Source organism: Bacillus rossius, assembly GCF_032445375.1.
Source record: "Bacillus rossius redtenbacheri isolate Brsri chromosome 9 unlocalized genomic scaffold, Brsri_v3 Brsri_v3_scf9_1, whole genome shotgun sequence".
In the NCBI taxonomy this organism is placed as follows: Eukaryota; Metazoa; Arthropoda; class Insecta; order Phasmatodea; family Bacillidae; genus Bacillus; species Bacillus rossius.
Genome location: NW_026962012.1, coordinates 13,422,896 through 13,439,196, shown reverse-complemented (window position 1 = coordinate 13,439,196; position 16,301 = coordinate 13,422,896). Strand labels below are relative to the sequence as shown.

The 16,301-nt window shown below is 37.8% G+C and overlaps 1 protein-coding gene across 4 annotated transcripts in view; it reads right to left on the bottom strand.

Moving 5' to 3' along the window:
- The window catches only part of LOC134542647 (stress-activated protein kinase JNK), a 427,819-nt gene that overhangs the window by 28,516 nt on the left and 383,002 nt on the right, over positions 1 to 16,301 (bottom strand). For 3 of the 4 annotated variants that reach the window (XM_063387059.1, XM_063387058.1, XM_063387060.1), the window contains one exon: positions 819 to 995. In XM_063387059.1, coding sequence (XP_063243129.1) covers positions 819 to 958 — 140 coding nt within the window. In that variant the 5' untranslated portion in view covers positions 959 to 995. Of the gene's footprint in view, positions 1 to 818; positions 996 to 16,301 lie in introns of those variants that run through there. The other variant, XM_063387056.1, reaches the window with a different exon arrangement.

Sequence of the window (16,301 nt, the reverse complement as noted above, 5' to 3'; positions counted from 1 at the left end):
AAATTTAGGCCTCTCAAACGATAAAAATATCAAATTAATAACTTTTACGGAAATTAAAGAAGGCGTACGAAAGCTGGTAATTATTTATTTTATTTTTAAAAATGATTATTTTTAACAAAATATGTTGCTACTTCAATGCTATTTTACTATGGATGATAATATGAGATAAATGTCGCTTCAGATAAATCTGATGTTTACTTGTAAAGGGGAGGTTCGCATGTAGACGAGAGACTGTCCCGTGTGTTTTACGACAGTTACGTCCCTACTGGAAGAGATTTATGCAGTGACACTTTCGGCGACACTCTGCAATTGTTCGATGTGGCATTACCGGCGATAACTTTGCATTTAATTCGGCCTGTTAAATCTTCAACGAATGATAATTTTTTAACAATGGGACCCTGCAGAGAAAAGACCAATCTTTTAAATGCTTGGTTTCAACAACATGAGGTCAATTCCGCTTCACTGACTAGATGTCCGAGCCTTTGAGTGCGAATCAAAGCCTCGAATCTTGGGAAAACTGAAGAACACTATTCGAGGACAAATGGCTAGAAACGATAAGATGTTGTAAAGAGTGGCTCAAAACTTTCGCACACTGCTCGCTTCATACTACGAGCAAGATAGTCGGCATTTATATGGAGTTACCCATCAGAGAATAAACTGAATTGATAAAGCTACACTTTGGTACAAATTAACATTTTTCCCCCCCAAATAAACAAATACTGGTTATTCCCCAATTTTCTGACGAAAGCTGTACGCACTGCACGAACATAATACCAACAAGAACGATTTCCATTTCCCAGCACGTTAAAAAAACTTACCAAACGATTCCTTGGGCTCCAGAGCCGATTGGCTTGAGGTTCTGGTAACGTTTCAATATTGTAAACTTTGTGTCGCCAACCTCCACGGTATAGAACATGGAGGAGAGACGAGATGTCATCTTGGGGCCGATGTACGGCATGCGGCAGAAACAAACGCTGGCGTGATCCCCGTTCTGTCTGCAACATTCAAGACATGCATCCGTGTGGTTAGGTCCTGCGTCTCAACTGATACACTGAAACATCATGTCGCACACTAACACATTAACAGCGTGTTACCGAGTTCACGAGCATACAATGGCTGCAAGTCATAATGCTGAATACCTGAACAAAAATAAAATATTGCAGACAATCATGCCCATCACATCAATTTAAACATAGTCAAGGCTCTCATTATATTAATTTATATATAGTTATCGAATGCAAATAGAACGAAACTTGGAATATAATTGGGACTCCGTCGGCTGAGGTGCATCCTTGAATTTTGGTTCCGCCCCCAGATGGCGCTACACTGAATATCATCGTAGGGCACGAAATAGTTAGGTCTACACAAAAATCTGCCTTTAATGGTTTGACGTCGGACAATGGGAGAAAAAAAAATTGGGCAGATTCAAATTCATTAAATGTTAATTTAGACAGCTAAATAAATAAGGACTAAACCTCTCATAAACATCGAGACCAATAGATAAGGATGAGAAAACACCCCCCTCACCCTTTTTGCCGGTGAGCAGCGACGTCCGTCACGTTAGCCACTTCCGAAGGTTCTGTGTGACATGGAGGACAGCCTCCCCAGGCCAGGGCGAGTGACGGGTGGCGTGGCCTCGAAAGCACGGCATGTTTCTAGTACATTTTTTTGACGTGACAAGGTCTAATAAATCGATGAACGCCGGCTGCACGCACGAAAAAGTGTCCCGTTACGCACATTGCCCCGTTACGCTGTGTCCCGTTACGCACATTGTACGCTTGCGCCGCATCTATCTCTCTTCCACTCGATTGGAACAACCATCGATTTGACGTTTTCGAGGCACATTAAAATTTAAACACTCCCATTCGTTTCCTACTTTTCCTATCATCGTCCTATCCTTAACAGAATAACACAGATTGGAAGAAGTTAAATAGCAAACATGTATAGAAGTTGTAGTTAAAATAATCTCTTCGTTAAAGTAATAAACATATTTGAATTAATGAGTGCAAATAAAAGTATTTTATCAATTGCAGATTTCATTTCAATCCTTCTTTTTATCCATTTAAAATAGTGATAATTCAATAAAAATTATTCAATTTTATTAATAAAAGTATGCAATCATTTCATCAATGTTTTATGACGTTGTCACGTTAAACTATCGTCCGTAAACCGACTTTACAGACAACCAATTTATTTTTCAAGATTATTTATATTCCTTGCAATCATTTATGCGTGCTAAATTAGCTGGAAGATTTGATAAAACTTATATCAGAGAATCACTACCACCGTAGAACTTATGTGGTCCGGTAATTAGTCACAACAGTTAACGAAGTTTGGTTATTTGCAAGTCAGTGCGTGTGTGTGTATGTTTGTGTCAATTTCATTACATACTTACTTGTAGACCGCCACAAGGCCAGACACGATATATCAAACAGCAAACTACACAGGAAGTTCGCAAATTGCAGGGCATAAATTTAATGAGTGGCAGGAAATGCAAAACCAAACCATTTTTGTTAAGTAGTATATTTCCGGAAACGAAACCCCGCAAAAGTTACAGGCGCAAACATCAGCGAAGCAAATTTGAATTTGGCGGGCTTCAGAGGACCAATCACTGGCTGAGAGGAACCGCGGTGACGCTCGAGTGATCAGCGGGCGGCAGGAGAAGGAGACTGTACGTGTTCTGGGTGACAAAATGTGAACCGTTACAACACCTGGAATTTTAAACTGAGTGAGAAGTCGCATTGCTTACGGCTCAACTGCAGGCCCGTGTCAGTGTGTTGGTGTCAATAGTAATGTAAGTTTTTGACGTGAAAACGTCTAATAAAACGATGAACGCCGGCTGCACGCACGAAAAAGAGTGTCCCGTTACGCTCATTGTACGCTTGCGCCGCATCTATCTCTCTTCCACTCGGCTGTTTATAAAGTGAAGTGAAAAGTTAATGTGGTTTTCATTGCTTATTACAACAACAATTTCGGCAATAAAGGTTTATTATTCTTGCATTTTAAATACCGTAAAACGGGGCTACTTTGGCCCATTTTTAAAGATTTTTAACTTTACATTGCTGCCGAAACTTAATGAAAATCAATAAGAACTTTTGTTAGCAACCATTATATTCTCTAGGATTTTGGGATTGCGTGCATATGACATTAGTTATTACTGTGATCCTTTTTAAAAGTTCATCTTGGTTTTTGTTTTGGGTCAAAGTTGACCCTTTGTTAGGGTAACTTTAGCCCATCCTCACAATTTCCTTAACAGAACCAAGAAAAACCTGTTTTGGGACAAAGTAGCACATGGATTTGAAAGAGAATGTTAAATAGAAATGGTACATTTAAAACTATAATGTTCTGCCTTGATTTTTGTTGTTTAAGGCAAACTTCATACATGTAAAATGTAAATTGAGTAAGCAATACACTGTTATAAGAGTAACATAACAGTAATCCTGCCTATACTTATAATTATTAATTGCAAAGACTTAGGCAACTATATCTCAAACTATATTATATGTTAACAGAGAAATATCCCCTTTTAATCATCTTCGGGGGTTCGATGCATTGCAGAATATCACACCAATTGTAAAATAGGCTGTCTTTATTTTTCGGCCACTTCCAGGCTTTTTTGGTCGGCTCCATACAGTCAACTGTAGCACCATAATCGGTTACACTCACAACTAATCCAGGATATGTGTGTCCATCCCACTGCACAAGAACAAAACTTCCTACCTTCACAGAGTCATTTACAGAAACCTGTTGCGTCACATCTTGCACAGATGTACTGGCATCGTCACATGCATCAGATTGGCGAGTTCTTTTGTTCCGTGATGATGTTAATGGTACAAAGGTTCCATATTCTGACGAACATTCACTGCTACAGAAGCTGAAATCACTATGCCCTGTTGATGCAATACTGAAATTGTCAGAATCTTCTTCTGATGATGATTCGTCGCGTTTCTTTTGTTTTCTTTGTTTCTTATGTGTTCTTTTATTAGGCTCATTTCTTTTCGGCATCTTACTGCCACCAAAAGATTGTTCCAGTGGAGTGAGGTTCTGCTCAGTAATACTCTGTCCAGATGGCACATTCAGTTTTCTTCTTTTGGTGTTTCTGGGCTTAACAATGTCATTTCTTGTTTGCTGTAGCTTCAACATGAATGTTTCTCCCACCAAATCCAGGTTGACTGCTGTTGATTGTTGGGGAAGACGTTTCAATATCTCTTCTTTGTTAACTGGATACACTCCTGCTTTCTTGAATCCCGAAATTATGTTCGCAGATACAGTGTTTTGAAGTTCATCAAGCACTTGTTTTAGCAGCTTGGGGAACATATCTTTGGGTAAGATGCTCACAGTTTTCCCACAATCAGATTCTTTCCAAACAGCAAGTGTTTTCCGCCATTTAACTTTAAGTGGTCGGAAATAGGCAACGTCCAACGGTTGGCTTACATGAGTAGAGTTTGGTGGCAAGCACACAAAATGAATGTTGTTCTCCTGACACAATTTTAAAACGTTTAGGCTCAAATGGGAGGAAAGATTGTCACCAATCACAACTTTAGATCCCTCTTGCCTTTTCAATATAGGAAGAAAATGAGAGCAAAACCATTCTTCAAACGTTGCTAGGTCCATCCATCCGTGTTTCGTCCTGTTGTACCTGCTTCCTGTGGGTCCTCCCTCAGTCCACGTGGACCACAAGTGTTCTGCTTTGTATATAATATAGGGTGGAACTGTTTGTCCAGATGCATTCGCACAAAACATGACTGTTGTACTTGATTTTGACGAGTTCATTATTCTTTCAGGGTATTTACAGCCCCTTCTGCATATGATCTTCTTGCACCCAGGATCGTCGGTCAGGTTCGTCTCGTCAAAATTATAAATGTTATCAGGAGGAATATCTTTAACCAGTTCCTCTAAGTTGCTAATATATTGAGTTATGGTCTCTTCATTCACTGCAGCACGAATTCGTTTTATGTTCGAAGCAAATCTGACTGTAAGCTGACTATGTCTTCGCAAAAATGACTTCACCCAGTCGATCCCTGGCAAGTTGTTTTGAAATATTGGCACAACTTTCCCTTGTCTTGTTAAATAAGCCTTGACAATGTATCTTAAATCTTGTTCGTCAACTGGAAACCCATATTCACAAAGCTTGTCTAAATGACTTGCAAATGCGAGCTCCTCTTCTGCAGTGAAAGACTTCGTGTGGCCTGGTTGTCCTGGAAACTTGTTCTTTAGCTTATTCTTTATTGTACTTCGGCAGATGTTGAAATGTTTTCACCTGATTGAATAGCTTCCAAGCACTTCTTCATATTTTCTTGGCTGTAATCTGCATATCGCCTACTTCCAGGTTGCCTCTGATATCCTCTCGCCATATTCATCAATCTGTAAATGAAAAACCTTATCTTAATTTTTAGTTATTTTTATATCTACGAAAGCTATCATTTTAATGTAACTTTTCTCTTAGAATTATTGTACACAGTTAAAAATATTCCTCAAATATACTACGGAAAGGTGCTGATAAAAAATTCCCCAGAAAACTCATTCAATGATCCATAAATTAATGGAAGTTGTTAACAGTGTAGCTCTACCACATCTATGTTCTACTAATTAAATCACACGTTCGTAAAACGAAACGGAAATAAAGGTTTTAAGTCAGCTTATCACCTCAGGAGTTGACACCGAATTACAGTTTCTGAAACACAAACGTCCTGGAAAATGTTCACCAATAGCTATAAATACAGGTACTATTTTGAATTTTAAATGTTGTAAATTTTTGTGTGTCGAGAGCAAACTTATACTATATGTCGCGAGTTATTTAAAATTAATTACAAGTACGTACACCGAACAAAATGTTATATATTGCTGTGGAATAAAAGTGTTGGGGCTACTTTGGCCCACGAAGAAAGTGGGCCAAAGTAACCCCTTTTAACACGAAAAAAGCAACCATTGTTTTCATCACCCGAAACAAAAAAATTGTCTCACTTAAATATATAAACAATACATAGGGTACAAACATGTATATGACACTTTCGAATTAACTACTTACCAAAGCCAAAGTGGGTATTGTTACACTTCCACATTCAGAAGTTTCAGCAACACGAAACACGCAGTCAACTAAGTGTTACGCAACTGACAGTGCTGCGAGCTAGCGGAGAGAGTGATAACCATTTCGAGGGTATATTTCCTTGATCGATGATCCTACCTAGCGGACAGACATAGAACTAACACAATCTGCGGCGTTTCATCCAAATAGAATGTGTTACAATCTCTTTTTCGTTTTGGGCCAAAGTAGACCCCCAGGGCCAAAGTAGCCCCAGTTTACGGTACCTGAATACTAGTATAATTTCAAGTATTTATTCTTTTATTGTTAAAATAAAAATGATTCAATTTTATTCATAAAAGTATGCAATAATTTCATCAATGTTTTGTTATGACGTCACGTTAAACTATCGTCGGTAAACCGACTTTACAGACAACCAACTTTTGTGTATATTTTAAATCCCCCCCGGGTGGCGGACACTGCGCCGGTGGCGGCATTGCGGCGGGAGCAGTATCGACTGGCCTGTCCCCGCAGGGAGGAGGAGGGGGGGAGGTATGTCGCAATGCACGACAAACATTAGCTATGTGGCCGCGTATCGACCAGCTCCCCCCCTTCCCCTCCTGCTCCATCCAGGCCGCGTCCACCCGCGGTCACCGGCCTCATTCGTGATCACCGCCAAGGCGGGATTCACACGCGCGTCAGATGCTATAGTCGCCTCTACGGCCAGAGCCGTGTGCGTCACATTTTCATATCGGAATCATCATTACACTCGACTTGATGTAAGTTTTTGGACATACGCCATTGCTAAGCACATGTATGTCTTCTGTACAAGAAAACTACAAAAAACCAAAAGTCAAAAACAAAAAGAACAAAAACAAATTAAGCAAACAATTGCTGTTGTTAACAGAATATAAACACCACATAATCCTGTTGACAACAGCAATTTTTTGCTTAATTTGTGTTTGTTTTTGACTTTTTTTTTTGTAGTTTTCTTCTACAGACATACATGTGCTTAGCAATGGCGTATGTCCAGAAGCTTACATCAAGTCATGCACTCCCATTGCACATATCTTTCAAAGATAACATCATTCCAGTGTTCGATCTCCCCCGGTTGTCCTCATAAATAGATTTACGGTTTCAATTTGAAAATTATGTCTTCATTCCGAGAAATACTTCACTAAACAGTTAATTTTTTTTTTTTAATTCCAGCTTAATATCTCATCGGTGGTGGGACGAGAAACAGAACACTGTCCAGGTTGTCGAGGGAAGAATCGACCTCACTCTACAGTAAGCGACTGAGCGACCGAAATTGGCAACTTTAGTCAACAGTCGCTTGCCCTTACAAATCAGCGTCACTTTAGTCGCGGTATCAACACAGATGTCAAACAAATTGTGCCTTTCTGAAGGAAAAAAATTGGTTGTCTGTAAAGTCGGTTTATGAACGATAGTTTAACGTTACGTCATAACATAACATTGATGAAATTATTGCATAATTTTATGAATAAAATTGAATTATTTTTATTTTAATAATAAAAGAATAAATACTTGAAATTATACTAGTGATCAGATTTTTAAAATGCAAGAATGATTAAGCTTTATTGCCGAAATTGTTGTTGTAATAAGCAATGAAAACCACATTAACTTTTCACTTCACTTTATAAACAGTCGACGAAACAGTTCACGTGTAGATGACTTGTAATTAATTTTAAAAACTGGCGTTTAGCTATAAAGTTTAAATATAATTATGAACAAGTTTTCATATAAATAAACTGTAATCAAATATATATCATCAATTATATAAATCACCATAATTTTTTAGTCAATTGTAACATAACCTATTATTACTGCACTCGCCGTCAGCGTAACAGAACACAGCGTAACGGAACAATGTGCGTAACGGGACACTGTTTCGTGCGTGCAGCCGGCGTTCATCGATTTACTAGACGTTGTCAAGTCAAAAAAAAAAGACGGCTCTGCAATCAGTTGGATCTTGGACACAATTTTCCACGCATTATGTGTACATTATTTATAAACCTGTTCTTTGTAAAACAACGCAGTGGTTTGGAGTTGTGTGTATATAAAACAAGCAACACAAATAATACTATTATGTAACAGAGCATTTTACAGACATATTATCTTATAAAGTGTAAAAATTTACTGCGAAAAAAATTACTTGTTGGATGGATTTAATTAATATCAATACTCACTTAAATACATAAATTAATAAAATGTCAGCTTTTTTTTCATTTTTCTCTTTTACATCCAGGTTTTTTCCAGATTGTCACAACACGCTTACTTACATCTGCCCACAACTTCATTTTGAAATATCTGTCACCATATTCTTTCAATGCGCCATTGTAGAGTTCAGGTCGTTTCTGTACCTCTAAAAATAACAATTCCATTGTTAAATTCTCATTGTTAAATACTGCCTCGATGCACTGCTAGTCACAATCTCCCTACACTGCTGTGTCCGTTGTACTGACGTAGTAGTCGCCGCAGGTTCGAACACGCGTCTTCCGTAGTCCGTGGCCCATCGCTCAGCGACCATGTTTCTGCGCGGCTGCTCGCGACAGGAATGCAACAGGTTTAGTATTTTCAGTTGCTGCGACAAACAAGTTATTCGTTAGCACAGGTCGATTACAAAGCATTGGTTTCATTGCGCGCGACTTTCAGAGACAGAAAGTCGCCCGTGCGTGATACCCTAGAATATTGACGCGGTATACTTTAAACCACAGTTAAAGTACTCTGTTTGAAACTTCGAGGACAGCGGGGTCACTGGGGGTAAGTTATTATGTCGGAATATCAAATTGAAAAATAATCCTCAAACCTGAAAATACAGTTTTAAGTAAACGTTTGTGAGACTCCTGGTAATCGCTAAAAACAATCAGATTTTTTCTTTCTTTGTGTAGGGTTTATTTCATGATTGAATGAACGAATGAACTGGGTTTTGTGTTTGTGCGAGTGAGTTGGGGTGGTGGGGAGAGAGGGGGAGCGCCAACATCATTGACGTCATAAGCGCCAAAAGCAAATCATTACAAAACAAACAAGACTACACTAACATCAATACTAAGTAATTAAAATACTAAGCGTGTGCCCAAAAATGACAATGTAATAAAGCACGCTTAAAGCGACAAAAATTTAATTCAAAAGCAAAACTCACTAACACAATTAAAATATGCAAAACCACTGTACCGTTACCGTGCATAGTTATCTTACAAATTGTGCATGTAATTCATTTAATTATTTTTTGTTACTCCATGGTTGCGGTCAAAGACAACCATGTCTATGTGTACATTATTCTTTGGAAAGGCTTGTTTATGAAAAATAAGGTGGTTGCTAAGGACGCTAAAAAGGAAAATGTATGTAATTAATGCCGAGAAGATTGAAAATAATATTACTAATCCTATCTGTTGGGAAATACCAAAGGAATTGTCGTAGAGTTCATTTAAGAAACAATGTTCGTATTGTAAGTTCATCCTGCTGATGTGGTATGTGTACTTTATTACATTTCTTTTCGGGTTCTACAAGATTAAATAATTATATATACATATAAGTAACAGTCTAAAGTGAAATCGGTGATAATTTTAACCAGAAAAACTGAATTAAATATAAGTTAAAATAAATCAAATATTTTCTGGATAATATGTTTTTCTGTTGAAAGAAGTTAAGTCATTTTCGGCCCCCAGCAGTCTCGTTAGACAGAACTCAAGAAATGCTCCCCTGAGATTAAACTATAGCCGAGGAAATATAACAGATTTACCGTAAAAAGAAATAATAATTGAAATTGATAGATGTCATAATCAAACATAGACATCATAATTAAATATTCATTATATTTAATTAAGAACACTTGAGTGTTATGTGTCCGATCTAATCCGTGTACTTGATCAAAACTCAGTCTGGTACAGGGTAGATTCTATAAATTATATATTGTAGTGATACAATATTGGTAATTCAAATATTAGCTTTCCTACCTAGTGTAAACATAATAATAATTCTTAAATTTGTATTTATTATTTTATTATAAAATTTGTCTACGGATCTGGATACATAACAGTGTGATGTATATACTCAAGGATCATATACGCACACCACAGTAAAAACAATTAAATTTCCATAAAAAAAAACTCTAAAAATAAAACACTTCACAACACACTAAAAGCCACAGTGTAAAAATATGAGCACACAGCTCATAGATGCAGTTATAGGAAACATTATTAGTTAATCGTTGCTTAGCAGCAAGCAGTTTTCAATATTTAATAAAAAAAAAAAGAGTTCTTAGATTTTATTTTTGGTGACTCAAAACTTACTTGATAAACACAATAGGGAAAATGGTAAATGTATTTTCATCTTATTTTGAAACAAGGAATCATTCGCCAATCGTAATCAGCCTCCTTCAAAAACGCCCTATATCATACATATATACATATATGTAAATATACATATATGCACAAATACACATCAAAACTGGGTACACAACGCTTACAGTGTGTTATGTTCCTGCCACACGATAGCCGAAATAGCATTCCACATAAAAGGGATAAGTGTAGGCCTATATCGATGTACACGGTAGCGGCTTTGTCGATAAACTAATTTCCGGACCTGTGACCATTGTCATTTCTGCCCCTTCAAAAGTCCTGCACACGTACCCACAGTTCTGACCTGTAAATATAGGTAGGTATTCATTGTTTGTGGCTTTACGTAATGATGTGCATTGTATTAGCGCATTTGTAGAGACATGTGCCTTTGAAAGTTAGAGGTAAAATGTTGTAATGATTATTAAAATACACTTTACAAACCCTTTTTACCTCAGTCGAATACACAGCCTAGAAAATAACCATCGCAAATTATTCTGCGTTGTTTCACAACACTCTGCCACACGCCACACTGTACGAAACCTACATCAATAAGGTAATGCATATGGCTGCAGTTATCACTGTGCTTGAGCACAACCCAAACTGTGCACCTCCTGGTGTCAAAGCTTCCATAAGATGTGACGTAATTAGATACTATGCATGCGCAGACAGCCACAGAAATTTGTACGAATCCGCTGTTCACGTCAGATCATCACAGCATCGAGCCCGTGGACTAAAAGAAACTGCGCCATCTGTGGAGAAAGGAACAAGATCTGATTCTGCAGTTACCAAGAATTAGCATACAATTAAACAAAAAGTAATTATTTTAAAGACTGTGTCCATGCAGGCAAGAGGTCGCCTAGTCGGGAGGGGGGGGGGGGGTAATTTATGTTAGTGAGATGGGATAAGTGCGTCGTTCGCTGGTGATTCTAGCGCGGTGTTGCGTCTAAAAGACGATTTACGCGCAACGAATAACTGTACTTTGTAACGTATTGGATAAATCATAATATCAGGCAAGGCAAACAGAAAAGGAAATAATCATAGACTAATCGAAAAACCGAACGATGAGGCATTGTTTTCTGAGAATTGATTGCCCAAAGCTTCTTTCTGCAGCGAGGAATCGTAACGTTACTGTTAGTTTTTCATGCTGCGAAATAGCCTCTCTCATGTCATTTTTTTATCTATGATGTCACTAACTCTTATAATAACTATAAGTACTGCAATCTATCCGCAGATTGCACCAGTCCACGGGTTCGCCCCGCAGTTTTTTTTTTTTCAATAACAGTATGTGCGAATATTCGCGTTGTACGAAAAACCCTTCTTTTGACCACATCGTGTTCTTGCTTTTCTCCTTCTCCTGAGCTGACGCAGTTGCCCAAGGCAAATAGACGTCCGCAACAGAGCTTCCCCCATTGCGGATATCCTTAAACTGGTCCGTAGAGATTAGAACTTACCGTGGGTAACGGAGGCAAAAGTTGGAACGTGTAGACACCCCACAAAATTTAACGTTTTACTGTACGTTTCACATAACCTACAAGATGTGCAGTCAATCGTTGCACGCCAAGACACTATTACGCTGTCTTCTCGTCGTGCATAGGGACGAAAACTATGAGATCTGGGTGGTAATCATGACATTAGATGGCGGAGAAAATGAAAATAAAGGTGAAATGAAAATCCTTACGGTGCTTCCAAGAATTTGTACCGTCTTCTCAGAACACGCGTTTTTAACCATTTCCACAGTTTAAAAACGAAATACTGAAACAGAACTCCTAACCCGCCCTCGGAGACATGCAGCACTCGGATGAGTCTTGAAGAGCTTTGGAGAACGCGTGGTTTCCTCTGGAGCTCTGGAGCTCTGCAGGTCGCACGTGTGGCCAGGAGGGCGAGCAGTTGTTGACGCGGAGTCGCTCCCACACACGCGCACTGACCGCCCGCGCCGAGCCAGCTCGTATTTATCACAAGAGTCTAGCGACAGCAATGCTACCGTCCTGCAACTGCCGATCCTCTCCGAAGTTGGCCGATCGGGAGCGCCTACCCCCTGGATGTTTGATTTCCAAGTATCTTTAATGTAACTATCCTAACCAAATCAACCGTCCACAAAGTTTTAAAGTATTTATAATGTAGCTAACCTAACCTAATTGACCATTAGTTATCATGTCCTTATCTGAAAATTACAATTTAATTAATAAATTTACTTTTATTTTCATTCATTATTCAAATATATTTATTACTTTTGAAATTATACGTGCTCGTATTTATTTTTACAAGTACAAAAAAAAATTCGCACCTGCCGGAATTCGAACCGGCAACCTTACGATTAGATGACAGCGCCGCTAAGCGCTCAGCCACGAGGCCATATTGACAAATAGAAGTTTCAGATGACATATGAGCCGGCCCCGGAACGAGCGTGAGCGGTGTGGCAGCCGGCCCCGGAACGAGCCAGTTGCCAGTTGCCAGTTGCCAGTTGCAGGAAGGTAGCATTGCTGTCGCTAGACTCTTCTTATTTATCTACCGCCCCAGCTGACCCGAGCGAAATCCCAACCCCCCACTCTCCCTGGCCCAAAGACCCGTCGGGGCGGTGACGTCACGACAGACAGGTCGCACCCGAGACGCGTGGGCAGGGGTACGGTGGCGGTGACAGGCGAGGGGAAAAAAAAAACCAAACAACGAATCTCAGCCAATCGCAGCAGCCCTGCCGCCGGCGGACGTCACCCCGACTTCCAGGCCGTGTCGGAACTCGAGCACACCGGCGTGTGCTCGCGACTACACCGGCCCTTCTGGCGTGTCGAAGCAGCCCGGACGTGAATGATCGGCCGGTGTTACGCCAAATAAAATAAAAGGGTTGTCTGTAAAGTCGGTTTAAGGACGATAATTTTACGTGATAACGTCATAAGAAAAATTTGATGAAAAAATTGCATTCTTTTTAATTTTTAAATATTATTTACAGTATTTGCAAATTTAATTTCAATAATTTGTTTAAATATAATCACGAACATTTAGTTAAAAAGCCCGCCTTAACCTGTTTGATATTTATAGAAGATTTTCTCGCACGGTGGTTGGCCGGTTCTTGCACGCTCGGCTCAGGCGGAACGTGACAATTTTTCGTGCGTGCAGCCGGCTTTCATCGATTTATAATAAGTTATCACGTCAAAAACACAGTTAACCAACAATAAATAAGAGTTTTAAAAAACTAAAAAACACGCTTTTATATAAAACTCAACTAAAAAATAGAAAATAAATTTTAATAAATTTAATTTAACAATAGTGTAAAATAAAAAAAATGTATTTTATTTAAAAAAAAACGTGGGGTGAATGGTGTCAATAGTTATAATTATTTTACTGACAGATATGAGTAGGAGGATTATTTTGATATCATCTTAAAAGCACCCCACGCTTTTTCTTTAAATAAAATACATTTTTTTTTATTTTACACTATTTTTAAATTAAATTTATTAAAAAAAATTCTATTTTTTAGTTGAGTTTTATATACTTAAAAGCGTGTTTTTTTTAGTTTTTTAAAACTCTTTATTTATTTTTTACTTTTTAGTTTTGTTTTGTTTAATTTTTTTAAACTGTTACCGTATTTGTTCTAATCTACTATTAATTCCGTGATAACTATAAGTAACTGTAATTATTTTACAAATTATTAATGTGTAGAGCTGTATTGATAGTCAAATCTTGATTTTAGAAGCCATTCAAAAATGTTAAGGTTATCAATATATACAGTGAGACTTATGGTATAAGGTTATTGACGAACAAGTGATATCGACCAGTCTTACATACTGTAAGAAATTAATGCTGTGAAGCAGGAAATGATGGGAGTTACGGATTAATTATTACGTGAAGCGTTCCACATTTACGTAACAGGAATTTTGGGAAGCATAAGGATTGAGAAAGGATGAGGAAAGGACCTGCTCAATGAGAGTGTATACAATATGTGAGAAAAATTCGGATAGACCGGACTGGGATTCGAACCCAGAGCCTTCCGATGACATGTCGACTGCTCTACCATCGGGCGCTCGATACAAAGCGTCCCACGCTTTTTTCACAATAATACTAGTATTTTTCATTCATTATTGTGTTAAGCTTATTTTAAAAATTATTTCATCAATTTTTCCAGGTAAAAATCCTTAAACTGCAAGTTTTGCTCTCTATCCAAATATGTTTTTGATATATCATCTGTCAAACTTATCCATATTTTCCATGTTTGATGTCTTTTATTTAATGAGTTACTGACCTTGGCATAGTTTGGAGTATTTGTAACTGCTTGGTGTAGATTTGCAGGTTGGTGTTCGAGTGGAATTTCAAAAATCTGCCCATCAGGTGTAGCTATTGAGGTTATGCATATGGTGTTTGATTTCCCATCTGCTTTTGGTTTCACAGAAAAATCAAACCTCAATTTTTCCATGTTTTGTGAAATATTTGCATAAAATGTTGTTTTATAATAATGTTTCACTCTAGGTTAATTGGTAAAATGAAACAAAGGCGTAATTTTGTTTCTCTATTTAACGAAAGAAACATTTAAAGCCCTTATTTCAGGTTTCTTTTCTTCATATTTTTACAAATATAGATTATATTCTCTTCGAGAAAGTATATATTATTCACAATAATAATAATCTACTCTCACTTTTCATTTAATTAAATGTCACAATATTTAGTAGGCTTTGTTTATATCGCGCCAAAGACAAACTGAAAGAAAAGAGTTCGCACATGAGCGAAATGGTTTTCTTTACATATATGTCCTTGTTTCATTTTACCAATTATATAAATTGACAAAAATCTTATTTTGCAACTTGATTAATGGAATAATCTTATCAAATTAGTGTATTGTCATCGGTCCTCGATAAATCTACAAAGTTTCAATGAAATCTGGCCGTTTAAAGTGGGTCAAAATCGCTCCCAAAGGAGTCGGTTACAAACATACAAACAAACACACAGGTGAAGCTAATATAAAGCGTGTAAAAAGTAAATAAAAGAAGGAATTAACGACACAGCTGTGTCTCAGAATGAAATCGCATGTATCATATCGAAGAGGGGAAAAAAATGCAGTGACTATTTTCCTCAAGAATAAACAGGAGCACACGGAGAACAGAAGTATTGCCAGGAATAACCAGGAGCACACGGAGAACAACAGAAGTATTGCCAGGAATAAGCAGGAAAACACGGAGAAAACCAACGGAAGTCATGCGTTTTGTTTTTCTAAATGAGACATGCAATTCCATTCAGTTTCTTTAATCTGGTGAATTTATGTTACCAAATTAAAACTAATAATAATTTAACTAGGCGGAAATCAAACAAAAATATTCATTACACAGTCGATTATTATGCATTAAAACAGCTGAGAAACACTATCATGCAAGTAAATTTCCCTTCCCGCATTGAGGTCTAGCGAAGCCCTCTCTTGCGACCGTGAGAGAGCATCCCGCATTAAAAAAAAAATAATAACTTCAACACAACACGTGCTCCTAGTACCAAGTATTGAAAATAAAGATGGTGGCAAAGCCCCCAAGCAGGTGTTAATAGCACTACATGACACTAGCGCTCCTAGTAGCAAGTATTGAAAACAAAGATGACGGTTCGGCCTGGAATAGGTGATGCTATTATTCCTTCATATTAAAAAAAAATAAATGTACATTTTTGTGTTTATTATAAACACCTTATTTGTTTCTTAGTCTGGTAAATATCTCGATGGTCGCGAGGTCAAAGGTGTGTGTTTTCTAATCCAGAGGTCCCAGCTGCCATGGTTCGAATCATTTCACTTCCCATGGGTTTTGTATTAAAAAAAGTAATTTGAAATGACTGTAAGGGTCATAACACAACACTGGTAGGTAATGTAACATCAACCTTACAGGCATGAAACAGTGTGATTCTGTCTCTCTATGAATAAACATCGGAAACAACTTTAAGGTTTTTTTCAACGATTT